The sequence below is a fragment of the Mchenga conophoros genome, linkage group LG13 (genome assembly GCF_057382185.1).
Source record: "Mchenga conophoros isolate Kocher_MC1m ecotype Shallow Benthic linkage group LG13, M_conophoros_male_GT1.1, whole genome shotgun sequence".
In the NCBI taxonomy this organism is placed as follows: Eukaryota; Metazoa; Chordata; class Actinopteri; order Cichliformes; family Cichlidae; genus Mchenga; species Mchenga conophoros.
In genome coordinates, this window is record NC_140538.1 from 33,582,631 (window position 1) to 33,610,576 (window position 27,946).

General features: G+C 42.4%; 1 protein-coding gene across 1 annotated transcript; it reads left to right on the plus strand.

The window, feature by feature from the left end:
• The first annotated feature begins 52 nt into the window (after positions 1-52).
• Positions 53-27,907, plus strand: LOC146561781 (neurotrypsin). Its single transcript, XM_085243085.1, has 14 exons — positions 53-340; positions 3,150-3,189; positions 4,504-4,746; positions 10,762-10,897; positions 14,948-15,123; positions 19,145-19,292; positions 21,600-21,778; positions 22,186-22,327; positions 22,428-22,636; positions 22,730-22,871; positions 23,207-23,485; positions 23,618-23,740; positions 24,838-25,118; positions 26,684-27,907. The coding sequence occupies exons 1-14, from the start codon at positions 269-271 to the stop codon at positions 27,004-27,006; spliced, it is 2,493 nt and encodes an 830-aa protein (XP_085099211.1). The 5' UTR covers positions 53-268; the 3' UTR covers positions 27,007-27,907.
• The last annotated feature ends 39 nt before the right edge of the window (positions 27,908-27,946 follow it).

Genomic DNA, 27,946 nt, shown 5'->3' on the forward strand with positions numbered 1-27,946 from the left:
CGTCATACGATTTTAAGGTGAAGGTGAGAGAGAGAGAGAGTGCGTGAATGAGTCAGTGAGAGAGAGAGAGGGTGGGTAGCGATATTGGTGTGCCCTTTCCTCTCCAACAGCGCGTCATTTTTAGCTCTGGAGCGACTTGGACGTCGGTACCTCGGTTAAAAGCGGACAGTATCCTGTGTGTTTCGTATCGAGGAAGGATTGTCAGAGGCCGTGAAGACTTGGTGAATGTGTGCGCTGGCAGTGTAGAGAATATGGTTTCCTCAGCACGATGGAGCAGAGGAAAGCTGTGTCCGGATTTGTCCCGTGTTGTCTGTTACTGGCGCTGGCGGTGTCTGCAGAGGTGAGCACGCTGCTGCCCAACACGCTCAGCCTATATAAAGCCGTCTTTGTCGCGGAACACATTGTGTCAAGTAAACCGGGACACTGGTCTGTGCCATGCTGAGTTTAAACTGTTTGTATGCGCTCATCGCTTTCCGTCACACTTACATTAAGAACAAATCAAAACAAAGGCAGAGATAAATACCGTATTTATTTTAATAGCTCGCTGGCAAATTTCCAGATGTCTGTTGCACTATTACTGGAACTCGCTGCCTCCATTTTCGCCTGATATTTCTATAGTGCTTCGTATCAACTCTTAGAATTGGTAATGACATATCAGTTTATTTATTTATTTATTTGACTGTTCATGAAACTGCAAGACCTGTTAAATAATAGCAAAAAACTCAGTAGTGCCGTCACAAGCAGGTTTTTCTCAAAACATCAATAGTTAGACCGATAGTCACAAACGGTGGTCCAACGTAGGCTGAAGACTTTCTCACTCGTGCCCTTTTTTAAATTAAGAGCGAATTTTAAACCAGACCTAGATATCCAAATGTGGAGGGAATGTAGAGATCCGTTTCCAAACATGATTTTCACCTCAGTTTTTTTCCTACAGGCCTTAGATTATACCTGATTGTACAGATGGCAAGTTGCCTGTTCCAAGGATTCAGACATGACTTGAACATCGAGTACCAAGCACCCCTCTGCCCTCTGGTAAAGAACAGCAGGGAAATGAAATTGGTTAGAAATGCGTTTAAATATTTTGAAGAGTTAATGATCTATTTTCACAAAGTGAATAACATGAAGCACTTTTTGGAGGATATTGTTTTACTGACCACCCACTTTAACAGCAACACATTTAAGCCCATTCTAATGTGCTATAGTTCACAGAAAACCATTATCAACGCAGCTTCCTTCTTTGTTGGCGATTGGTCAGTGTGCTTCATAATGTAAGCAGGTCAAAGTCTACACTTTTATTTGTGTCACATCACTGCAGATAAGTGTGAATGCTTCAGAGCCTTTAAGGAAATTCCTCTGAATATCTCAAAGGGATCTCTTCAAACCATACAATCCATTTAAAAGAAGCTAATGGAAAGAAACTTTACAATATTCTCTCCTTCTTATGGAAAAAAAGATGAAGTATTTGGGGGCCCTGTGGGGGCCCTCTGGCCACAAGCACTTTTTACATTTGCTACTAGTGGGGCCAAGTTTTTGTCTAGTAGAAAGACACGACAGGCAAGGTTGAACAATAAAATAACTGGAGGGAGAAATATTTATTTTTTAATTTAATCTTCATATTATTTTTTCTGTTCCTCCTTTTAATAATGTATACTTTGTATACTTTATTATCCCGTAGGAAATTACTCCTCTGCATTTAAAACATTCACTGAGTAGAGCAGTGGGCAGCCACCAGTCCAGCGCCCGGGGAGCAGTGTGTAGAGATGGTACCTTGCTCAGGGGTAGCCGTTTGGTGGATTTGAACCCCGACCCTCTGATCATGGGGCGAACACTCTACCTACTGCTGCTAAATTCTGACAAAACAGAATATTTTCTGAGCCCTGAAAATCTTAGAAATATGGTCTCTAACCAGATTCTTACTCTGGATGGCATTACCTTGGCCTCCAGTAACGCTGTGAGGAACCTTGGAGTCATTTTTGACCAGGACATGTCCTTCAACGCACATATTAAACAAATATGTCAGACTGCTTTCTTCCATTTGCGCAACATCTCTAAAGTTAGAAATATCCTGTCTCAGAGTGACGCTGAAAAACTAGTTCATGCATTTATTACTTCCAGGCTGGACGACTGTAATTCATTATTATCAGGATGTCCTAAAAACTCCCTGAAAAGCCTTCAGCTGATCCAAAATGCTGCAGCAAGAGTCCTGACAGGGACTAGAAAGAGAGCAGATTTCTCCTGTTTTGGCTTCCTGTTAAATCCACAATTGAATTCAAAATCCTGCTCCTCACATACAAGGTCTTAAATAATCAGGCCCCATCTTATCTTGATGACCTTGTAGTACCATATCACCCTATTAGAGCACTTCGCTCTCGCTCTGCAGGCCTACTTGTTGTTCCTAGAGTATTTAAAAGTAGAATGGGAGGCAGAGCCTTCAGTTTTCAGGCCCCTCTTCTGTGGAACCAGCTTCCAGTTTGGATTCAGGAGACAGACACTATCTCTACTTTCAAGATTAGGCTTCAAACTTTCCTTTTTGCTAAAGCATATAGTTAGGGCTGGACCAGGTGACCCTGAATCCTCTCTTAGTCACGTTGCAATTGGCTCAGGGTGGTAAGGGTTATACTGTACTTCTTCATGCACCTTTTTTCACTCACTGGGTGTTTATACACCACACGGCTGTGGCAGATGGCTGCCTCTTCCCGAGCCTGGTTATGCTGGAGATTTGTTTCTGTTAAAAGGAGGTTTTTCTTTCCCACTGTCACAAGCACTTGCTCATATGGGGTCATAGAATTGTCGGGGTTTTCTCTTCGTTATTGCAGTCATGTTGGTGACCTGTTACTAATTTAATTCACCTAATTATAATTAGGTGAATTCAATTAGATAACTATAGTTGCAAAATGTTCCTAAACAGACATCCCAGACTTCTTCTCAATATTTTTCAGTGTTTTGTTATGAATTAAAATATTGCTTTATCAGCTTTTTAAAAAAATGAACTACATCTACATTTGACACAGTAAGCCAGCCTTTATGGTTGTATGATATTTCATTATAATATAATAATAGAACATTTAGTTTTGTTAAAATCTGTATTTCTTGTTGCTCTGTAATTCCTATTCACATTGCGTTCCACGGGGTTTGTGTTTCTTTAACAGATTTCTCAATGGACACACTTCAATGTAGTTCAGAGTGCAGGTAAGTTATTTTCTGTATTTGGTCTTTGAGATCCAGCTGGAGGGGAACGAAGCTCCATGTGCTAAGCACTATATGTACATACCTGTCAGTGCAGCAAGTATCAGTGAAATCAGTGAATAAATAAGTAATTTTGTCAGATAAGGAAAACATTTTAGGTGAGCAATGTTTTGCCAGTGCTGAGGAATAGTCCTAGACTTGGGTTGAGTAAATCAGGGTGTGGAAAAGCTGCAGATTGCTGGGGAGTGCCTTCCTCACATTGTTGGCCATGGCATCAGTATTAAGCTACCAGCTTGATATATATTTCCCTTTCATAGAAGTCCAGAAGCAAATTATTATTGAAGTCTCTCATCTCAGGAATTGCAACAACTGTCATTTTATATCTAACCTAAGCTTCGTATCTAAAATCCTGGAGTCGTTTCGCAGGTTTGTGCTCAGTTGTCTGGCAAAAAGCTTTATGAACAATTCCAGTCTGATTTCGTCTTCACAGAATAGAACGAGCCTTGATAGAAATCACTATCGTGTATTCCTTATGTCACCTGACTTCAGTTTGGGTCTTATGTCTAAGAAATGTTACATACACAACAGTGATAAAAACAAAGAAAAGTAAAAATGAGGTAAGTTAAAGAAGAGTAAGGCTGACAAGAGAAAAATAATAATGGTATATATCCTATAAATACTACACCACAAAAAGCAAAATAGATGGCATTCACATCTTGCTGAACCCATCAAAGGATGGGAGCTTGAGTCTGCTCAGCATCACTGTTGGTCCTCCAGTCCAGTCGGTCATTCAGGTGATTGTAACAATAATAATAGGAATAATTTTTATTAGATGCATTTGATCGCAGCCAAAACATGAAAATAATAATAAATGTTTCACTTTCTTACGTTGCATAAACAGAGCACTTTGCAACTTATCACAAAAACCAGCTATGAGACAGTTGGGAACGAGTAAATAAATAACTAAACACAACCAAAGTTAGGGTACAACAGTAGCTCTCATAGTCAGACTCCTCAGCAAGACGGCGGCAGCAGAGAAGCCACTCCCCTTTATTCCAGATGTTTCATCTACATGTTGGAATTAGTGTCTTTTTATCACACGTGCTCTGTTTGTGCTGAAGTAATGTTTACACTGAGTGAAGGCTTACTATTTACAATCATTTTTCTATTTATTTAACCTCGTCTCTCTCATCTTTTTAACATCTTGAAATGCTCTGTATAAAGAACCATTTGTGTTTGTATAAAATGAAAAGTTTGTATGGAATGTGACTTTATTAACATGTTGTCTCACTGACGGATGATTGTCTGTGTCTGCAGTGCTGCTGTCCTGTTCAGAGGGTCTCACTAAACTGGGCCACTATAATGGCTCGGTTTCTCACACAGACGCAGGCTCCCCATGCTTAAAGTGGACTAACTTCCCAGACTACATGCAGCAGTATCCAAACCGAGGCCTGGGAGACCATAACTTCTGCCGAAACCCAGACAGAGAAACCAAACCGTGGTGCTTCTTCCGAAAGACCTCTGGAGCCATTGGATGGGCTTATTGTGATTGTCATCAAGGTGAATTAAGGGTGGGCAGCAGGTGTCTGAAGATGGCATGTAGTCTAAAACACCTTAAGTGGTCAGAAAGTGATCAGATTGCTCTACAGGGAGTGCAGAATTATTAGGCAAGTTGTATTTGTGAGGAATAATGTTATTATTGAACAACAACCATGTTCTCAATGAACCCAAAAAACTCATTAATATCAAAGCTGAATGTTTTTGGAAGTAGTTTTTAGTTTGTTTTTAGTTTTAGCTATTTTAGGGGGATATCTGTGTGTGCAGGTGACTATTACTGTGCATAATTATTAGGCAACTTAACAAAAAACAAATATATACCCATTTCAATTATTTCTTTTTACCAGTGACACCAATATAACATCTCCACATTCACAAATATACATTTCTGACATTAAAAAACAAAACAAAAACAAATCAGCGACCAATATAGCCACCTTTCTTTGCAAGGACACTCAAAAGCCTGCCATCCATGGATTCTGTCAGTGTTTTGATCTGTTCACCATCAACATTGCGTGCAGCAGCAACCACAGCCTCCCAGACACTGTTCAGAGAGGTGTACTGTTTTCCCTCCTTGTAAATCTCACATTTGATGATGGACCACAGGTTCTCAATGGGGTCCAGATCAGGTGAACAAGGAGGCCATGTCATTAGTTTTTCTTCTTTTATACCCTTTCTTGCCAGCCACGCTGTGGAGTACTTGGACGCGTGTGATGGAGCATTGTCCTGCATGGAAATCATGTTTTTCTTGAAGGATGCAGACTTCTTCCTGTACCACTGCTTGAAGAAGGTGTCTTCCAGAAACTGGCAGTAGGACTGGGAGTTGAGCTTGACTCCATCCTCAACCCAAAAAGGCCCCACAAGCTCATCTTTGATGATACCAGCCCAAACCAGTACTCCACCTCCACCTTGCTGGCGTCTGAGTGGGACTGGAGCTCTCTGCCCTTTACCAATCCAGCCACGGGCCCATCCATCTGGCCCATCAAGACTCACTCTCATTTCATCAGTCCATAAAACCTTAGAAAAACCAGTCTTGAGATATTTCTTGGCCCAGTCTTGACGTTTCAGCTTGTGTGTCTTGTTCAGTGGTGGTCGTCTTTCAGCCTTTCTTACCTTGGCCATGTCTCTGAGTATTGCACACCTTGTGCTTTTGGGCACTCCAGTGATGTTGCAGCTCTGAAATATGGCCAAACTGGTGGCAAGTGGCATCTTGGCAGCTGCACGCTTGACTTTTCTCAGTTCATGGGCAGTTATTTGGCGCCTTGGTTTTTCCACACGCTTCTTGCGACCCTGTTGACTATTTTGAATGAAACGCTTGATTGTTCGATGATCACGCTTCAGAAGCTTTGCAATTTTGAGACTGCTGCATCCCTCTGTAAGATATCTCACTATTTTTGACTTTTCTGAGCCTGTCAAGTCCTTCTTTTGACCCATTTTGCCAAAGGAAAGGACGTTGCCTAATAATTATGCACACCTGATATAGGGTGTTGATGTCATTAGACCACACCCCTTCTCATTACAGAGATGCACATCACCTAATATATGGAACGCCAGGACTGCCATAATGAATTAATTAAATACACCATTAAATAATTAATTAAATGTGGCAATAATTAATTAAAATTGGAATTAATTAATTAAATAAATAGTTATGACACATGTAATTAATTAATTATTGACACATTTAATTAATTATTTATGTATTTCACATTTTAATTAATTATTGACACATTTCATTAATTATTGACACATTTAATTAATTATTTAATGATATATTTATTTATTTCATTTTGGCAGTCCTGGCGCCTGGCTCTCATCATGAAATAATTTTATCTGTCAGCCTCACCCATCAAACTCAGGGGGCGGGGTTAACGCTGCCCATGCAGCTTCTCTAACATTTGATTGGTTGCCGTGCAAAGTAAGTCAAAACAGGTCGATCCTAGAAAATCGATTGCTTGTGTAGACTTGGGGCAGCCAGGTATCCCAGAATGCAGATCAAATCACAGGCAGCAATGGTGGTGGTGTAGTTTTAAAATACCCCGTTTTTCTGTCACCAGCTACACTTTTAACAGTGTTTTAGCCGCGAATGTCGCGCCGTATGTCTGGTCAGGTTGTCAACATAGAACATGTTTGCAAAAGTGCTCAGATGTTTTCAGAGATTTCACTAGCTCTGCTAACAGTTAGCATGCAGAGTGCACCGAGGGGGTTACGTTAACCGGTTTGTTTACATATTCCACTCTCCGTGTTCCACATGTTGCATTCGCAGATTCTCATTTTCACCGAGCGATCGTCTCTTTCCGCCTGGTCTTGTGTCTCTGTGCTTCTGTAACATAAAGAACGAGCTGACATTTTTCTCACGAAACCAGCGATCAGCTCAGCAGACCCTCAGTTTACCTGCATGCATCCTCCTCCTCATCTGCCAGCTGTTTAACACCTGCTGCTAATTCAAGAAACACGCCTAGTTACCTGGTGATAGTCACAGTTTAACCGGGCAGCCGGTGCTCGATATAACGCAATGTCAGCGCATTTTTCTGCACAAGATAAGTAAATATAGTGTTTTCCCCGAGCGCAGAGCTGCTGGAGCTTGTTTCCTTACAGAGCACTTTATAGGCGAACAGCTTTATCAGCGGCTGATGTCCAATCACCGGCACACAGCTTTGAAACCTCAGCTGAGTTTTAGCTCTCAGTGGTTAAACGCTGGACTTCATTCACTCAGGTTCTGTCTGTCGGGTCACGTTTACTTCGCTGTTTTATTTACAACTGAGCAAATCGGTTTGGCTGAGGTTAAAGTTACGTTTCATAACTGCATAGTTTCACAGATGTTTAATGGTTCAGTGGCACATGTGTTAGACTGAACTATCATCTAAATATCATCTGTTTTTTAATAGTTATTCAACTGTATTCTAAGCACCAGCTGTCTGTTAGAATGTGATTTTTTTCTCTCTCTCTGTTGGCAGAGGTATAAAAATGCGCAGGAAAACCTGACGTGCATGGCGAACTTCACCGACGATATTTAGGGAGGAATAAACACACATCAAACATAAATGAACCATTTGCCTGTCTCCATAATTGAGAGGATTTTCTCTTCTTATGTCAACACTCTCTCTCTCTTTTTTTTCGGTCATGTTATGTTTACCTGTCAAAGGCTTGTTACAAACTATGAAACACATTGTGCAGACTTCTGGATGTTAGAAGAAAACTAATACTGCTCATGAATGAGACTAAAGGCAGGAAGGTGTCCTTTAAAACTAAACATGTTAATAGGACCTCCCTGTTTATATCATAGTTTATGATATAGCACGTGTATTTCAGTAATAGCCTGCTGAGGCCACTATACGTGCTGGCCTCATATCAAATGTGAAGGCAGACTGAGTCTATGTTTGACGTTTTTTATATCTAATCTTCCTTTTCAAACATTTAAACAGCAGCGAGTCTGCAGCTGAGGGAATACAAATTCAAATTGTCGGAACAGGTTTGCTCGTTTCTTGGATTCATTTGGTGATTTATTAAATGTATAACTGTTATTCTAATCTGCTGCTGAGGCTCTTACACTTTTCTTTATGCTGTATATTTTCACGTCTCTGGAATAGTTGGCAGTTAGATAGTCAGCTGGGAAACTTTGTGTTAACTCATGGAGCTGAGGATATCGTGGATATGCTGACCTCGCTGCGTGGTGTACAGAGCGAGGTCAGCATGATTAATATTCACAATAAAAATATTAGCCGAACATCATGAAGTCTGTATGTGTTTCATAGTGTCGAACAACCTTTGTACAGTTAAAGCCAGCAGTTACTACATGACGGAAACACCAACGTTATCTCTTTTATGTGTTTATACACAGGTCACGCTGATTACTGAACAAAAACCCAAAGATCAGATGTTAAACAGATTTATTTGCTCTCTCTCCTCCTTAAACATGTTTTTAATGTTAGTTATAATTCAGAATTGGCGACTGAAACACGTAGGACACATAAGAACATCAGGAAATAAAACACCGATAAATATAACCTCAGTAAAAGAAGTCAGCGGGGGTTACTACAGCTGTGTACCGGGGCCTGCGCTTTGTCGGTGGGATTGCTTGCGTGGCGAGCGGGTCTATCCCACGCTTTGCCGTGAGACTGGGCAGACATCTCCGACATCATCGAAGCACTTTTGCAAAGAGGCTGTATCTTGACAAACCGACCAGACACATGAAGATTAAACCACTACATTCTCGGCTAAAAAAATATTAAAACGGTATTTGGTAACACACAAACAGGGTTTTTCAAAGCTCAGTTCTGTTAGCTTCCACATGCTGGTTGTTGTGTGCTAGAAACAATGGCCACCAGGCCAAAGCAATGGTTTTGACTCGATCAGCGTTAACCCCGCCCCCTGAGTTTGATGGGTGAGGCTGACAGATAAAATTATTTCATGATGAGAGCCAGGCGTCAGGACTGCCAAAATGAAATAAATAAATATATCATTAAATAATTAATTAAATGTGTCAATAATTAATTAATTAAATGTGTCAATAATTAATGAAATGTGTCAATAATTAATTAATTAAATGTGTCAATAATTAATTAATTACATGTGTCATAACTATTTATTTAATTAATTAATTCCAATTTTAATTAATTATTGCCACATTTAATTAATTATTTAATGGTGTATTTAATTAATTCATTATGGCAGTCCTGGCGTTCCATACTAATATGCTTAATTGGTAGTAGGCTTTCGAGCCTATACAGCTTGGAGTAAGACAACATGCATGAAGAGGATGATGTGGACAAAATACTCATTTGCCTAATAATTCTGCACTCCCTGTGTATATGGATGTGGGAGCGCTATGATGATGCACAACTGATTCCAATTATTTCAGTGATTATTCTTTTCCATCAGTTTATTTGTAGACAGTCTTAAAGGTAATAAAAGTATATTATGGGTATTAGGATGATGATTGTTTCAAGTTAGGTGTTGTGGGGAAACCAAACAAGGTGCCAACTCGTTGCAGCAGCAAAGGCACTCCATCCACCAAGGAAGCACAACTGATGACTCCTCTGAAACAGTGAACATTTTGGAGTCTGTAGATAAAAGACTGTTCTGATGCACACCTGTTGCTACTGGAAATTCTTCACAGTGAGTTTCAGGCTCTGTTTGGTTGGCTTGAGACAGCTGCTGTTGTGATTTGGTGCTTTAGAGATAAAATTGAATTGAACTCAGTGGTGTCCAGCCAGCAGCAGGTGAAAACACTCGCTGCAGAAAAGCAGTCTTCCAAGAGTTGGTGACATCCCTCACCAAGGGAATGACCTGCCTACTCTGCCTGAGTAGAAAATAAAAATAATTTAATAAAACTGTTATCCTTCTTCAGGCCCACAGTATGAGTAGTGTTTTCAAGCATCCAGGAGACGGTAAGGAGGCAGGCTTCAGCATCAGTGACCAGTTTCCCAAGGTGATCTTGGGCTATGTTATGTTCCAGAGCCAGAGAAAGTTAGTTGAAGAGGCTCCAGTGTGGACCCGAGGACCTGGTGTCCTGTCCTCAGCTTGTCCTGTCCTCTCACAGGGATGGCTGTTGCCTCTGGTTCTCTGGTTGTCTTTTGGGAGCCTCCCCGTCTGGGGCCTTTGTCATGTTGCGGCTGCAGTGGGCTTGCAGTTGTCATCAAGTTGTATGGCCTTAGGGCTTCAGTGCTTTTGGGGGCTGCAGATGGCCTGGGTGCATCCTGTATATGCATTCATTTCATTATCCCCTTGTAGATTCAATTTTGAAGCAAAAGCCTTTCTATGTCTTTCTGCGATTGTCTTTTTCCTTTTTAAGCATATTTACCTTTGCTCAAAGTGACAGGTTACAATTTAAGCGTTCCACACAGTCCACAGTTTCCTCTGAGTAGCTATGTTGTATCGTCATAGGTGCCAGTGACACTTCACTTTTGGTAGAATGATCAAACCACTGATTTCATAAAGATTCTTGTTTAAAATGATATTTTATTTTGTTATTATTGTACGAGTTCTGCTTGTTGAAGTTCTTCCTGATGTGTGTAGGTGCAGTCAGACTGGTGGGGGGTTCAGGCAACAGTGGCCGTCTGGAGGTGTATGTGAATAACAAGTGGGGCGCAGTATGTGACACACACTGGACTGACCGTGATGCCAGTGTCATATGCAGACAGCTTGGACTAAGGTAATGGCAGAGCTTTAATTTTAACCCAGCTGAGGAACACACACATGAGTAGCTGTGGCTCAAGTAGTAGAGTGAGGCATTTACTAATGTAATGTAGTTCCTGCTTCGGCAACATACAAAAAGATGGCAACAGAATCCTTTCAAGAACAGGTGACCACCAGAGTTTAAATGTATTACTGTGCTTGTGCAGAAAATGTGGTATTTAACTGTTATTATGTATGTCTTTTAATGTCTTTTCAGCTGCTTGTTAATGTAAATATAGATCAAAGATAAGACTATTAGCAAACCTATGAAATTAAAGGTTATTGCAAAGAAATCAAGCACTGTGCTTTTACCCTAGCATTTCTAAACTTGCTAGTTTTTATTATAGACCATGAATTATTTCTGTTGGCCGTGTTTGTCACTTGAGAAAGCATCATGCCAAAGGCTAAAGAAATTAGTTCATTATTATATTTTATAGTATCATCATGAAATTCACAGAACAAAACAAGTCTGGCAGAGGTAGGAAGCAACCATTTCAAAGACTCAGGCACTAAAACAGATGTGTCCAAAGACCCCAGAACTGCTGCCAAGACACTCGTGAATGATGTAGCCAAGTAGTTTTAAAGAAGATGATCACTGGAATGGACTGAGGCTGCAGACCAACAACAACTACACTTCTGCAGAAGAGACACCTTCAAGGACACCTGGACGAACACTATGCATATCTGTGGGGTGGCTGTAGCTCAGGTGGTCGAGCTGTCACCTGCTAGCTGGAAGGTTGTTGGTTCTACTCCAGCAGCATGCCAAATATCCTTGGGCAAGATACTAACCCCACGTTGCTCTCCGATGCATCCATCTGAGTGTGAATGTGTATGAATGTTAGTTAGATAGCACTAAAAAAAAACTAGATGAAATGAATGGGTGTGATTTGGAGAAGGAACGAGTTGCATAAAAGTGCTTTGAGTACTCAGAGTAGAAAAGTGCTAAGAACCAGTCTTAAAGGTAATATATATATATACATACATACTGTATATTAGGGGTGCAACGATACTCGTATCGATATTGAACCGTTCGATACAGTGCTTTCGGTTCGGTACGCATATGTATCGAACAATACAACATTTGTAATTTATTTTATCAACTTTTCTGCAGTGCAGCCTAGGCGGAGTAGTCGAACGCAGATTCACTGAGCGCAGGGCAAGCTAGCGAGACAGAAGTTAAGCTGAAGGTAAGCGCGTCATGGACTAAAGTAAAACAGTATGTTGGATGTGCCACAATGCTCAATTACATGGGTGGGAACTAGTGCGTTAGCGCAGTTAGCTCGTTAACGTGTTGGCCGTCCAGCCCCACACACGGGGCGATCGGCAGTAGCTCGTTAACAGAGATTTGCCGTGTTGTGGCGTTAACGTCATTTCAGATTAACGCTTACAGCACTAGTGGGAACACAACGAGTATGACTGCACATTTACTCCGACATCATCCTAGTGCAAAGACAAGTGGAAGCAGACAAAAACAACAAGCAGCATGCTACAAACTTTACCCGAGTCATTTAGACAGCTGTTAGCACAGGATTCTCCTTATGGGCACCTGATATGTTTAATATGCTGCTGAGAATATAGCCCAGAAGAAGCGGATAGTATTGCTTTTACTTTGGAAAGAGACATTTCTCTGTAATAAACTCTTTTCCAAAGATGAGTGATTCCTCAATCAGATAGATTTATTATTTTATGACTTTGTTGTTTCAGCAACATTAAATTTAAAAACTGTACCTTTGAGTTAAAGTATATATTTATAATTTTAATATATGACAAATTAAAAAAGCATGAACATTTTTTTGTATCGAAAAAATATCGAACCGTGACACCAAAGTATCGAACCGTGAATTTTGTGTATCGTTGCACCCCTAGTATATATACACATGTGGTTCTGATGAGACAAAACTAGAGCTCTTCGGGTACAGAGACAGAACCCAAAGAACAGTATCTCCACAACGAAACACGATGGTGGGAGTATTACGCTGTGCAGATACTTCGGTGTGTTTGAGGACTCTCATCATGAAGAAAGGAGGACACGCTGAGATCAGCTCTTAGCTGCAAAACTGGGTCTGGGGTCATCGCTTTGTCTCCCAACATGACGAGAGCCAAAACACACGGTGCTCCCGATGAAGAACAACCCGACAAAACCAACATGTTATCTAGTAAAAAGGACACACTGCTGACTATTAGGATCCGTTTGGTGATATTTATTTTTGTTTGTTGTTGTTTTTTAGAAATAATGTTGTTTCTGTGTTCAAAGTAAAAATAATGTAGGCATCCAAAATAAAAAAGGACAGTTGGAAAAGGTGTGTTAAAAATTCCTTGTTCTGGGAATATTTTACATTTGAATTTTGATATGAGGGAATTTTTTCCTCATCTTTATATAATCAGGCAGCAGATCTGTGCTTATGAGGTTATTGCCTGCTAAATTGCAAAGGCAAGCATCGGAACGATGAAGAAAGGTGATTTAAGTGAACTTGAGCTCGGCGTGGTTGTTGGTGCTGCACAGGCTGGCAGTACTAGAGCTGAGTAATTATGAAAGTGCTGATCTCCTGGGCACAGAGAATGGCCCATAGAAACAAATCAGTGAATGACTGTGTTCTGTACAAAATACCTTTTTGATGCCAGAGGTCAGAGGGCAATCACTACACTGTTTGAAGCTGATAGGAAGGCAACATTAGCTTAGTAGCTCAAATAACCACTACTTACTTAAGCCTTAAGGCAACCATTATTTTGATTTGGCCTTAAATAAATAGTACAGAATTGAACTGAAGAAGAGCACGACATGTCGAACCTTGGCCCACAGGTAATAGTAGTATACTACCTCCCGTCATCTAATACCCAGAAACTGGGGTTACAATTCACACACACTCAGCAGGAGAAGAGAAGACTAAAACATTGCAGTACTTTGGTCTCCATGGTCTCTAGATCTCTAACTGAGAAACTTCACGATGTGGTGGAATTGATAAATTGGACGACCAAAATCTGCAGCAGCTGCATGATGCTGTCATGTCGGTATCGACCCAAATCTCTAAGAAATGTTTCCAGCAATTTTGTGAATCAATGCTACAAAGAATTAAGGCAGTTCTCAACCAGTGAGACATGCCTGCATACCAAGACAGTGTGTACAAACACACTGGGACAAGTTGATGTTGCAGGTGATGTGAGGTCGAGAGGGACGGATGTCCCCGCTGGCCGCCCCTGTCATTACAGCTGAGAGGGAGTGGAAGGTCTTTAATGTGATTAAAATTGATCAGGGCTGAATCAGAGCTTTATAATAATAATGGGATTTTTTCTTAATCAGAGACAAATCAGAATATAAGTTTGATATGTTAAATGATAACATGATGTGAGTACATGATCCATCTTTAACCTGGTAGATTAGTGTGTGAATGCGTGTGAAGGAATGTGAGAAGATAAGAACTGTCCACATTTTAACTGAAGGAAGGCGTGTTAATGGTTGACCACAGAACCATAATTCATATGTGATTTTGTTGATAGTTGTTTTTATACTGATCAGAATATTATCAGGTGTATTAAAATGAGTATGTATAAGTTTAACACAGAATAAATTAGTAAATAAATCTATGTAATGATTCTAATCAGGCCTCACCGAGAGACAGTCTGACCTTGGTGTGTTTTACAGGGAGGGAGGGGTGACACTGGGCAGCCACTAATCTCAGAAAATGTCTTATAAAATATATGATTTCATAAAAATAAGCTGATATAATAATCTTCATGTGAGAATGTGCTAAAGACATATCTAGAATCTAGAATTACATAAACTCGATGAAACATGAATTATATCCATGTGTGGTTAATGTTCCAATATGCTATGTTAAGAATGACACAAAAGAAGAACATGCGCAGTTTAAACTTTGTGTTAAATCGTGTAAGTTAGAGAGAGGGTGATAAGGTGTGGGTGATTAGATGTAAATAATGTGATTGGATGTCCCACTGGGTGAGGTCAGATATATGCTGCCTGGATGATCGTTGAACTAAGAGTGTCTCTGTATATGTACTTTTCATGCAGTGAGATTGGTATAGCCCTACAGCATTCCTACTTTGGCCCCAGTCCCATCTTCCACTATGAGCGTCTAGGCTGCCGTGGTAACGAGAATTCCCTGCTAGAGTGCTGGAACAGGAAGTTTGCCACTGGAGACTGTAACCACGGAAACGAAGCAGGGGTGCTTTGTGCTGAACCTGAAGGTGAGATTTGTGACCTTACATCACAAACAAACTCAAAATTACAAAAAGAATTACAAAATTACTTTATTGTAATTTTGTAAGTTCTGGACGCTCCAACGCGTCCAGAACTCTGCTGCTCGTATCATCACCAGGCACCAGGACCCCTTCTATCCATCACATCACTCCTGTCCTGGAGCAGCTTCATTGGCTCCCGTCAAATATCGCATCAATTTCAAAATACTCTTGTATACATTTAAGGCTATTCATCATCTCTCCCCTCCATATCTCAGATCACCATCCCATCTCGGTGTCTCAGATCTTCTTCTTTCTCTCTCCGTCCCCTCTCCCCATCTTGAAATAAAATGTATTATTATTATTATTATTTTTATTATTTTCTCATGTTTGTCTACCACCACTATGTCCGGTTGGTTAGCCACCACCATTTTGTCCGTCTGTATCTGGAAGTCCCACAGGATCTTAGCTCGGTCATTCTCCACCACCCTTGGGGGCATCTCCCATTTTGACCTCGGGACTTCCAGGTTATACTCGGCACAGATGTTCCTGTACACTATGCCGGCCACTTGGTTATGGCGTTCCATGTATGCCTTGCCTGCTAGCATCTTGCACCCTGCTGTTATGTGCTGGGTTGTCTCTGGGGCATCTTTACACAGCCTGGGGTCTTGCCTGGTGTGATAGACCCCAGCCTCTATGGATCTTGTGCTCAGAGCTTGTTCCTGCCATGATTAGTGCCTCTGTGCTGTCTTTCAGTCCAGCTTTGTCCAGCCACATGGTAGCAGCGCTACGGGAGGAAACTAGAGTCACAACTCCAACAGAGTGACTCTAGGAGCCTGTGGCGGGGACTAAGGACAATAACGGACTATAAAGCACCAACAACCGGTATGACGAACGCGGCCGTGACTCTGGCAGACGAGCTGAACACTTTCTATGCTTGCTTCGAGGCTGCAGCTAAGGACTCCAACAATGCTAGTGTTAGCGGCGCTAACGGCTGCAGACAGGAAGATACTGCCAGCACCGGAAACGTGCTCGTCATCTCCGAGCATGAAGTAAGGAGAGCCTTCAAGAGAGTGAACACCAGGAAAGCAGCAGGACCAGACGGCATCCCAGGTCGTATCCTCAGAGACTGCGCATACCAGCTAGCTCCTGTGTTCACTGAGATATTCAACATCTCTTTATCTCAGTCGGTGATCCCCACATGCTTCAAAGAGTCCATCATTGTTCCTGTCCCGAAGAAACCCCACCCTGCTTCTCTCAATGACTATCGCCCTGTAGCCCTCACCTCAGTAGTGATGAAGTGCTTTGAACGCCTGGTCAGAGACTTCATCATTTCTTCACTACCAGACACACTGGACCCACTACAGTTCGCTTACCGTCCAAATCGTTCCACAGACGATGCCATCTCTCATCTCCTCCACACATCACTCACTCACTTGGACACTAGAAGGGGGAATTATGTTAAAATGCTCTTCATAGACTACAGCTCTGCATTTAACACCATAATTCCCTCCACACTCACCACCAAGCTGGAGCATCTGGGACTCAGCTCATCTATGTGTCTGTGGATCTCCAACTTCCTAACTGGCAGACCACAGGCAGTAAGGATGGGCGGACATGTCTCAGCCTCCACCACTCTCAGCACTGGAGCCCCCCAGGGGTGTGTTCTGAGCCCCCTGCTGTACTCTTTGTACACATATGACTGTGTGGCCACTACCAGCTCCACCACCATCATCAAGTTTGCTGACGACACCGTCGTGGTGGGCCTGATCTCTGATAACAACGAGACGGCCTACCTGAAGGAGATTAGGAATCTGGAGAACTGGTGCCAGAGGAACAACCTCCTTCTAAACGTCAGTAAGACAAAGGAGCTGATAGTGGACTTCAGCACTAAGCAGGAGAGGAACTACCAGACCCCCGTCATCAACGAGTGCCCAGTGGAGAGAGTGGACAGCTTCAAATACCTCGGAGTTCACATCACGCAGGACCTGTCATGGTCCTGTCACATCAACACCGTGGTGAAAAAGGCCCGACAGCGTCTCTACCACCTCAGACGCTTGAGAGACTTCCAACTGCCCTCCAAGGTGCTCAGGAACTTTTACTCGTGCACCATAGAGAGCATCCTGACGGGAAACATCTTAACCTGGTTCGGGAACAGCACCATGCAGGACAGACGAGCTCTACAGAGGGTTGTGCGGTCAGCTGAGCGCACCATCCGCTCCGAGCTCCCTGACCTGCACTCAATCTACAGCAGGCGGTGCCGGACCAAGGCCAGGAAGATCGTGAAGGACCTCAGCCATCCCAACAACAGACTGTTCTCTCTGTTGAGGTCAGGAAAGCGATTCCGCTCCCTGAAGACCAACACAGAGAGACTGAGGAGGAGCTTCTTCCCGCAGGCGATACGGTCTCTCAATTACACCACCACACAGTACTGACCCACACATACAGTTCTTACACACACACTGGACTTTCTGGACATTGATTTCACTTCATTACTTAAATCACGCTGCTGTTATTGTGGATATATTTATTTATATTTCTTCATACATTCTTATATAGTTCTATATTGTGTATTTTGTTGTACAGTTATTTTATTTTCAACTTTAATTTATATATTTTATCTTATTCTCCCAGTTAAATTTACCCTTCATTCTAATTTGTGTTGTACAGTTATTTCATTTTTAACCTTAATTTATATTTTATTCCTTCCTAGTTAAATTTACCCTTTTTAATTTTTCATATTTATTTCCTATCTTATTCATAGCCTTTTCCTTTTTTGTTTTCTTTAGGTCACGAGCAGTTGTCCAAGCATTTCACTACATATCGTACTGTGTATGACTGTGTACGTGACAAATAAAATTTGAATTTGAATTAGAAATTTTGAATTTGATTTCTGGATATCAGCCACCTCCTCTATCTGCCGGTGGTACATACCGTGCAGGGGCCTGTCCTTCCATGATGGTTCCTCGTCTCCCTCCTCTTTCTTGGGTTTCTGCTGCCTGAGGTATTCACTGAGCACTCTGTCAGTTGGGGCCATCTTCCCAATGTATTCTTGGATGTTCGTTGTCTCATCCTGGACTGTGGTGCTGACACTCACCAGTCCCCGGCCCCCTTCCTTCCGCTTAGCGTACAGCCTCAGGGTGCTGGATTTGGGGTGAAACCCTCCATGCATGGTAAGGAGCTTTCTTGTCTTTATGTCAGTGGCTTCTATCTCCTCCTTTGGCCAGCCTATTACCCCAGCAGGGTACCTGATCACGGGCAGGGCGTACGTGTTGATGGCCCGGATCTTGTTCTTACCATTCAGCTGACTCCTCAGGACTTGCCTGACCCTCTGCAGGTACTTGGTGGTTGCAGCTTTTCTAGCGGCCTCTTCATGGTTCCCATTTGCCTGTGGGATCCCCAAGTACTTGTAACTGTCCTCTATGTCTGCAATGTTGCCTTCTGGTAGTTCAATCCCCTCAGTTCTGACTACCTTCCCTCTCTTTGTTACCATCCGACTACACTTCTCCAGTCCGAACGACATTCCAATGTCATTGCTGTATAGCCTGGTAGTGTGGATCAGTGAATCGATGTCTCGTTCACTCTTGGCATACAGCTTGATGTCATCCATGTACAGGAGGTGGCTGACAACTGCTCCGTTCCGTAGTCGGTATCCGTAGCCAGTCTTGTTAATGATCTCACTGAGGGGGTTCAGGCCTATGCAGAACAGCAGTGGGGACAGAGCATCTCCTTGGTAGATCCCGCACTTGATGGTGACTTGTGCTATGGGCTTGGAGTTGGCCTCTAGTGTTGTACGCCACATCCCCATTGATTTCCTGATCAGTAATTAGATTTCATCAAGTTTCAAGAAATTAACCAGCTGCTGCCCAGAAACGACTGAATTTGTTGGCTTCAGTACTTACTTTTCACTCGTTCACCTCGCTGCATCATACTGTTGTTCATTCAAAACAATAACATTAATAACAATAATGAACAAGAGTAACATATTACTGTCACTAGTATACAAATGGTTGCTTCAACACTTTGCCAGGTACTGGAATCCCTTTAAGGCTGGCAGGAGGCCTGGAGGAATTTGAGGGGCGTGTGGAGGTGTACCATAACGGCAGGTGGGGAACCATTTGTGATGACCAATGGGATGATCTTGATGCAGAAGTGGTGTGTCGACAGTTGGGCTTGGGGTAAGAAAAAATCAGCTGCTGCTACACACAGAATGCAAGATCTGTCATTGTATGTAGTGGTCAGTGGTCAATTAAACACCTGAAAACTAAGAACAGGGCTAAATACACTCAGGGAAAGAAATACAAGAACCAATATAAACGTAAAAACAACCCGGAGTCACAAAAATGACAAAACCTGAAAGCCCCAAAACACAAACGACTCAGGACCACGGCAGCATCGCCTCCCTCCTGTTACATATAAAGTCCTTCCATGTAAAAGTCTTAATGAACAATGAGTTCAGGGCTTTAGGTGAGCTTAACTATCCCTACATTCAAATTTCAATTGAAATGAAGTTTCTGCAGAAGAAAGTCTGTATTCACTCGTTTGTTTGAACCCTGCTCCAAAACCTTCTGTGTCACTTTTTGGGGGGATGTTGCATGCACTCGGTGCCGACAGGTACGTATCGCTCTGCTCCACATCCCCTCACACCATCTGCATCTATGTAGCTTGGAAAACAAATGACTGGACTTCTTTAAGTTGCTTGTAACTTACAGATCCTAAGATAGACAGGAGGTAAACCACTCGAGAGTCACACTTTAGAAAGTTCTGCAAAGCAACTTACAGAAGTCCAATCGCTCCTGAGATTAGCATGACCTGGATGACTGAGAACCTACACAGACTTATTAAGCTCACCCGTACACACTCATAGCTTAATAATTTACTGTACCATAGATTCCCGATAAACCATTTCTCATCTTAATTTATCGGCCTCTATAAAGCTGTGACATCACCAGCAAAATGCATTATGGGAACGTTGTTTACACAAGCCTAAGTTGATAATGGAATACATGACATAGATGCTGCTTTTGGGTTTGAAAATTAAATTGTGGACGTTAGAAACTCATCAGAAAGGTGGGCTGCTGTTGTAAATGACCATGATGTAGGCCCTTCAGGGCAGCTGTGACTAAGGTGGTAGAATGCATCGTCTATCAGTCGGTTTGTCAGTGGATTGATCCCGACTGCTCCAGCCGTGTGCCGAAGATGCCCCCGATGAAGCCATTGGAGTGTGAGTGTAGAAAGATAAAAGTGTTATGTGACTGAGTGAATGAGAATTGCAGTAGAAACAAGTCTGAGTGCTCAGTAGACTAGAAAAGCTGGTATATACGTATTAGTCCATTTACCATGTTTCCAGAATGGAGTAAGATTTCTGTGCTTTCCAGCCTGGGAGCAACAACAAGGAGCTGAGGTCATGAAGCCAACAATAGTGTAGTTGGAAGGAAGACAACAGTTCAGAAAATGTGTTTGGATGATCACGGCATTGTCACATTGGTAAGTTAAACCACATGTAACTGTTTACATGTCATACAGCTATTGCTGCACCTTAGATGTGGCTGTAGTTAGATGGCAGCTAGAGTCGAAGAACGTCTTCATGCTTTTGTCTTTAAGAAACAGCTTTGAAAATGTGCCAAAGCTAACACAAACAGTATCTTTGCACTTTGATTTTAGACAAATTATCTTATGAAATGCAACATTATAATTCACACTGGGTAACATTGTTACAACTTAGACATGCAGAAGTCAATGTGGCTACTTCTCACCAGTGCAATTAAGAACAAAGACTGTAATGCAATGAAATATTATGCCATAATAAGTAACATATAACTACTTTATGCTTGAATGACTTTTATTTTACACTGTTGTCCTTATAGACAGAAGGTCCTGAGTGTAGCCAGGCCCTTTCTGTGTGCAGCTTGCATGTTTCTCTCCATGTCTGTGTGAGTTCTCTCCAGGTATTCTGGCTTTCTCCCAAAGTCCAAAGACATGCAATTAGTGTGGTTAGGTTAACTAGTGATTCTAAACTGCTCATAGGTGTGAGAGTGAGCGTGAATGGCTGTCTGTCTCTCTGTGTTAGCCCTCTGATAGACTGGCAACCTGTCCAGGATGTACCCCATCTCTCGCCCCAATAAGGTAGCTGGGATAGCCTTCAACCTCCCTGCAACCCTGAATTGGATAGTTTAGTCGAGGACCCAGGATGCAGACTTGTGGTAGAGTTAATAAATAAACAGCAAATCTTTATGAGGAGATGAAGAAGGTCCAGAATCTGGAAAAACAACGTCTAAAAGTCCAACTGGGAGACATGTGAGGGCGGGATCTGAGGATCAAAGATAACACAGGAAAACACTTAATTATATGCAGGATCACATACCAGCACTAATGCTCACTGTACATATATTTGGACCGTACATCCGCAGCTTATTCATGTATTCGTAATATATTTCTGGTGTCTTGTAGTGCATATGTAAATTCAGAATTGTCCTGACCAACAGGGGTGTTGCCAAAGCATGGACGCGGGCCCACTTTGGCCAGGGTTTTGGTCCAGTTTTGCTGGCTCGGGTTCAGTGCACAGGCAATGAACTCTCTCTAGAAGATTGTCCTCATAGCAACTGGGAACAGCACAACTGCGAACACATGGACGATGCAGGGGTGTCTTGCAATCCATATACAGGTCAGAGCCAAGGAAGGAAGCACACACCAACCCCAGCCTCTATGTGACTATAAAATTCGAGTGACGATCAGCTTTTTCTTCAGGTCTGGTGTGTTTACGTGCACACTGTGTGACTTATATATATTGCTCTGAATATTTTTTTTTAATCCTAAGACTTTGATGACCTATTTTTTCCTTTAGAGCCGCTACAAGGTCAACAGTCTTTTGTTGTGGGTAAAATTTCCTGTGAGCTTTTGTTAACACTGTTCAGTGAGTTGGTTTTCACCTTTAGTTTTGTGTTGATATGCTGCTTTTAGTAATTATTCAGCTAAAGTCCAACCTAAACGTAGCAGCCTTTGAAAGACCTAAAGCAGTACAACAAGTTGTTCATACTTACAAGTGTGTAATTTAGCGATGCGTGGTCTCAGATGGTGCAGTTCGCCTGGTGGGAGCAACCAGCGACCGGGAGGGTCGCGTGGAGATTTACTACCAGGGACAATGGGGCACTGTGTGTGATGACAGCTGGACTGAGCTCAATGCCCAGGTAGTGTGCAGACAGCTCGGTTTCAGGTCAGTGCGTCTTCATATCACACAACAATAGTCTGAGTGAACTTATAGGGAACTATTGTTTTTGTTGTTTATCTCATTCATGCATTTTCCCTGCCTGCAGGGGGCGAGCAGAAGTGGCTCCTGAGAAGGTGTATGAAGAAGGCAATGGGTTGATCCAGCTGGATGAGGTGCAGTGTGACGGGACAGAGACCACTTTACTGGCCTGCACTCATTCTCAGTGGAGACAACACGACTGCTCACACAGTGAGGATGTAGGTGTTCTCTGTCACAGTGATGCCAATGAGATACAAAGTAATTACGCACCCATAGGTACGTTTCTGAGTAGCACTACGCAGACCAACACCAACTCAGCATTTCGCTGTGGCAGTAACGACACATTGTCCCTCTGGTCTCTGTTTTCAGGCCCTCTGGTGCGTTTGGTTGCAGGAGAGACCAGGAGGGAAGGCAGAGTGGAAGTGTTTGTTAACGGCCAGTGGGGAAGTGTGTGCGATGATGGCTGGAATGACGTTAATGCAGCTGTAGTTTGTAGACAGCTGGGATTCACGTTAGTATGACAACATTTTTACAGATATATTTGTCCTAGAAGGCTGTGTCAGTGGTTTTTCCTATTGTAAGTGAAAAGTTTCATCCTCTTGTGTTCTGTATTCAGGGTGAAAAGGAGCTTATGGTTATGATTCATATAGGTGGCTGTAGGAGAGTGTGTGATATCGCAAAGTGCATAACAGCAATGAATAAAGCTGTATATGAATGTGTGTGTGAAGGGTGAATAAATGCCTGCGCAATGCAGAAGCAGGCAGTAGTAACAATACAGCACACACAATGACATATACACTCATACAATAAAAGAATAAGTGTTTTGTCTCCATGCTGTCCTTGCAGTGGCGTGGCTAAAGCTCGATCTATGGCGTATTTCGGTGAGGGTCAGGGTCCAATCCATCTGGACAATGTGCGATGCTCAGGAACTGAAACATCCTTAGGCCAGTGTCCAGCTGAAGGACAAGAAGGCCATGATTGTCGCCACAGCGAGGACGCAGGTGTCATCTGTGATTATACACTAGATCCCACGGGAAACGGTGCCTCAGCAATGCAGAGCTGTGGCCGCAGACTCAGTCGTCAGCGTCGTCAGCGAAGAATCATAGGAGGAGAAAAGTCACTGAGGTTAGCGTACACGCACATATGCACTCAGAAGTTTCATGTCAGTGGGACATTTTTGCTGCTTGAGAAGTCTCATGGCAGTTTGACAGTGTCTTTGACTGAAACAGCTCTGAGAGTCTGACTCTTTGATTTCAGGGGTGAGTGGCCGTGGCAGGTGTCCCTGTGGCTCAGGTCTCAGTCTAAAGGCAACCATCCTCTGTGTGGCGCCTCACTCATCAACTCCTGTTGGCTTGTTACTGCTGCCCACTGCTTCAAGAGGTAGGAGGCAGTTCACTCACATTGTTTCTAATGTGAGTGATGTTGGCCCACCGTCTTCAAATCAAACAAATTCATGTTAAACATTTGTGCTGCTTTTGTTTCAATGTTATTATTACAATTTTTTAGAGGTCATCCAAGGTCAACCAGCCCCCCCACATTAACAAAATCAAACACAATTGGTGTCAATCAATGGTGCTATGTCTGTGCTGGTTTGTGATGAACTACCTATTATTTTTGGAGTGATTATATTAAACTTTAGAGCATAGGTGTCAAACTCTGGCCCGCAGCCTGATTACATTTGGCCCGCGAAGCCACACCAAATGACTATCAGAGCTGGCCTACTGGTATTATACAGCTAATATATATATTGTTTAGTATTAAGCTTTGCTTGTTCCATATTCAGGTTTTCAGCAAAACTTGTTTGAGTCCATAAGAAAAGATTCATTCTTATATCTAGAGGAAGATTTTTTTTCAATAAATATTAATGTTAGCCCGCGACCTTGTTCCAGTTTTGAATTTTGGCCCACTGTGAGTTTGAGTTTGACACCCCTGCTTTAGAGGCTCAACAGTTGCATGTATCTCGTTTTTCTAACAGGAAACATGCCTTCATTGTTCTGATAGTTCTGTATTTTGCCTGCCTATCAGCTCTGGCATTCAATTCAGTTCAATTCAATATTATTTACACAGCGCCAAATCACAACAACAGTCGCCTCAAGGCGCTTTATATTGTAAGGCAGACCCTACAATAATACATACAGAGAAGAACCCATCATATGACCCCCTATGAGCAGCACTTTGGCGACAGTGGGAAGGAAAAACTCCCTTTTAACAGGAAGAAACCTCCAGCAGAACCAGGCTCAGGGAGGGGCGGGGCCATCTGCTGCGACCGGTTCAAGAAAATAAAAGACATCTAAAACCAACCAGGAAATATTACAAGTATGAATTCAAGTAATTAAAAAAGAACGCCAGTCTGCTTTCTTAAATTCACCACGTGGTTACAGTTTTATTTCATTAAACTTCAATAAACACTTGATTAGCTAAGATGAAATCCCCCTCAGCTTTAAGACATTAAATAGGGATTTTCTTCTCACCTCCAGATTTGGCAGAGACCCGGCGCGATACGTCTTACGTCTCGGTGACTACCACACCGTGGAACAAGATGACTTCGAACGCACGTTGTCCCCAGAACGCATCATCATTCACACAAAGTACCACAGTCAAAGCTGGGAGTATGATATAGCCCTGCTGCGTCTGAAAGGCACAGAGGGAAACTGTGTGGCATTCAACCCTCACACTGGTGCTGTGTGTCTGCCAGAGCCAGGTGACAAGTTGGAGAAGAGGCTGACTGCCTGTGTAATAACTGGCTGGGGCATCACAGGTAAGTTTCACGGTTGATCTGATATCCTCGTGTTGGTGTTGTTCCCAGATCATCATACTAAATGTTGTTCCAGGATCAACGTTGCAAGTGACCAATCAGAATGTTGTGACGTCATACTTTTGCGACTTCAGGAAAAACCGGCGTAAAACAAAAAACTGTACTTAAGCTGCGAGAAACCGCCTCTGTCCGCCGATCAACGGACCCTGACCCTAACCGTAACCCTTTAATAAACAGTAAGCAGAATTGATATTGTCCTTGCAACATTGGAATTTCATAAATGCACGAATGGCTTGGCGCGCAAAGGAATAACGTCACAACAATGTGATTGGTCACTTGCAATGTTGAACCTGGAACAACATTTTCATGATGGTCTGGGAACAACACCAACACGAGGAAATCAGATCATCCAAGTTTCACTGCAGGCTCGCTGCTCATCATCTGTCACCACGTTTCTTTGCTGCAGAATTTGATGGTTCAATCTGTCTTTAGATTTGTTCTTTTTTCTTTACAGAGCAGAAAATGCAACAACAGTTTATGTAATTATAGTGTCCATATATGTAAGTGTAGCATCTGGAGAAGACTTTGGGACAGAGTCACATGGTGTCCTCATTTTAAGCTTTTACCTTCTAAAGAACAGAGAATCCATCCACATCAGATTTGTTCTTTGTTTTTCAGTATATATTTGTGCAAAACAAGTGATCAAGTTTAGGGGAACACACCAGCTCTTGTTAAACATCAAAATCTGACTTTCACTTTGATCCAGTAACAATCCTCTCTGGGATGGGCTGCACATAGCTGGCAGGTGGTGGGACCTTACAAATGTGTGGAGAAAAGAACAACTGAGAAACAATAATATTTTTGTGAAGCTTTGATCAACAGTCCTGTATGTTTACTCCAATATTCGCGGCTCTTTGTGGTTTGTGGTGGATTCAACGATATATACGGAGATGATGCACAAGCTGACAGTATAACGATTTATTATAAAGAATTCAGTGAGTGAATCTAATCAGCATCAGCCTTAAATATAAACTGATGTCAGCTCATCCTGATGCAACTAACACTGACCATGAACACCATGTCTGCTGTGTACCAGTCCAACATACTGCAGTTTGTTTATGTCAGGGCTGCCCAATCCCGGTCCTCGAGAGCTACCGTCCTGCAGCTTTTAGATGCATCCCTACTCCAACACAGCTGAATCAAATGGTTTGATTACCTCTTCAGCATGCCATCATGTTTGGCAAAGGCCTGATAACAAGCCATTCATTTGATTCAGGTGTGTGGGAACAAGGATGCATCTAAAAGCTGCAGGACGGTAGCTCTCGAGGACCGGGATTGGGCAGCCCTGGTTTATGTGGTGCCAAACCACAACAGCAGCTGCCTCAGTTTACATTGTAAGACAAAGAGTCTACAATAATACACAGAAACTTTGTACTGCAAACTTCACCAAAATAGGTCTACAGTATTTTCATCCACCAGTGTTTTTCAAATTCAGGATTCATTTCTATCAGGTGTTTCATTCTCATGTAACTGAGACTTTCTTCCATCTTTTCTATGTCTGCTGCCAGACTCAGAGTACTCACACACCCTGCTCCAGGCCTGGGTCCCTCTGCTTCCAGCCTCGACGTGTAAGAAACGATATGGAAACCGCTTCACCAGCCGCATGCTATGTGCCGGGAGCCTGTCGAAGCACCACCGTGTGGACAGCTGCCAGGGTGACAGTGGGGGTCCGCTGGTTTGTCAGGGGGAGAGGGGTCACTGGGTGCTGACAGGAGTCATTTCGTGGGGTCATGGCTGTGGTAACCCCTCTTTCCCTGGGGTTTACACTCGTGTTAGCAGGTTCCTGCGATGGATTAACAAGGCTATCAACAAGCCCTACAAGAACCAGTGATCAAGAGAAACAATCAAACAATCCTGCGTCATAAAGTGATTTCAGAGCTTTAAGAGGAAGTAAACCTGCTGGGTGTTACACCTGGAACCTCACACTAGACTGGTTTGGATCATCTGATTAAGTTTCCAGATTGTTTCATCATGGATTTGATTGCCACAGTATGGTATTTTCAGTTTCATCAAACACATTTAGAAATTAGACAAAGATAACACAAGTAAACACAAATCAGTTTCTCAATGAAGGGAAGAACTCCAAACCTAGATGGAGCAAGTCCACTGGAAAGATCTGCAGGGTCACATGACACATGCATGTGAGGCTTTGATTAACCGCACACAGAATATAGGTTTTGATAACCTGGTCCACAGAGCAGCAATGTGTGAGAATGCTGATATAAAACCCTTATTTCAGCTGATGTTGTGGTTACTTGGTGGGTGGTCTAAATATGTCGTTTCTTTTACTGCTGCACATTTAATACGCAGCTGATCCCAAATAGTCAGCGTACTTAAAAGGAAAAACTACTTGTTACAGGAACATATGCACCCATTTACAGCTTGTCACTCCATAGTACTTTTCCATAATATGCATCCAGTATGTCAGTATTATAATGTTTATGTCATGTATGTATGCACAGCCTTTAATTATTTAAGAAAAAATCTGTGCTGACTTTGTTAAGTTATACAAATTAAAGTTGACCAATTAAAAAAAACCTGGTAACCACAAATCAGTACCAGCTGGATGACCATATCTCCATTATTATGAAAATGAGGTGAAATGTTTGCCCTCCCTCCAACAGAGTGCAGGGACTGTAGAATCAAACTGAAGCTGTTCTGGTCGCGTGTGATGACCACTCATGTTATTAAAATAATTTATGTTGTTTCTTCTCCTTGATTTGGCGCCCACAACCCTCTCACTGTTATTCATTCAGTTAATTTCAGTTTTA

Bases quoted from the DNA above. Each gene is read 5' to 3' on its own strand.
- LOC146561781 (XM_085243085.1), top strand. From the start codon at position 269: ATGGAGCAGAGGAAAGCTGTGTCCGGATTTGTCCCGTGTTGTCTGTTA. The intron at 21,779-22,185 runs GTCAGAGCCAAG...GCGTGGTCTCAG, and splicing joins GTCTTGCAATCCATATACAG to ATGGTGCAGTTCGCCTGGTG. The intron at 23,741-24,837 runs GTAGGAGGCAGT...TCTCACCTCCAG, and splicing joins GCTGCCCACTGCTTCAAGAG to ATTTGGCAGAGACCCGGCGC.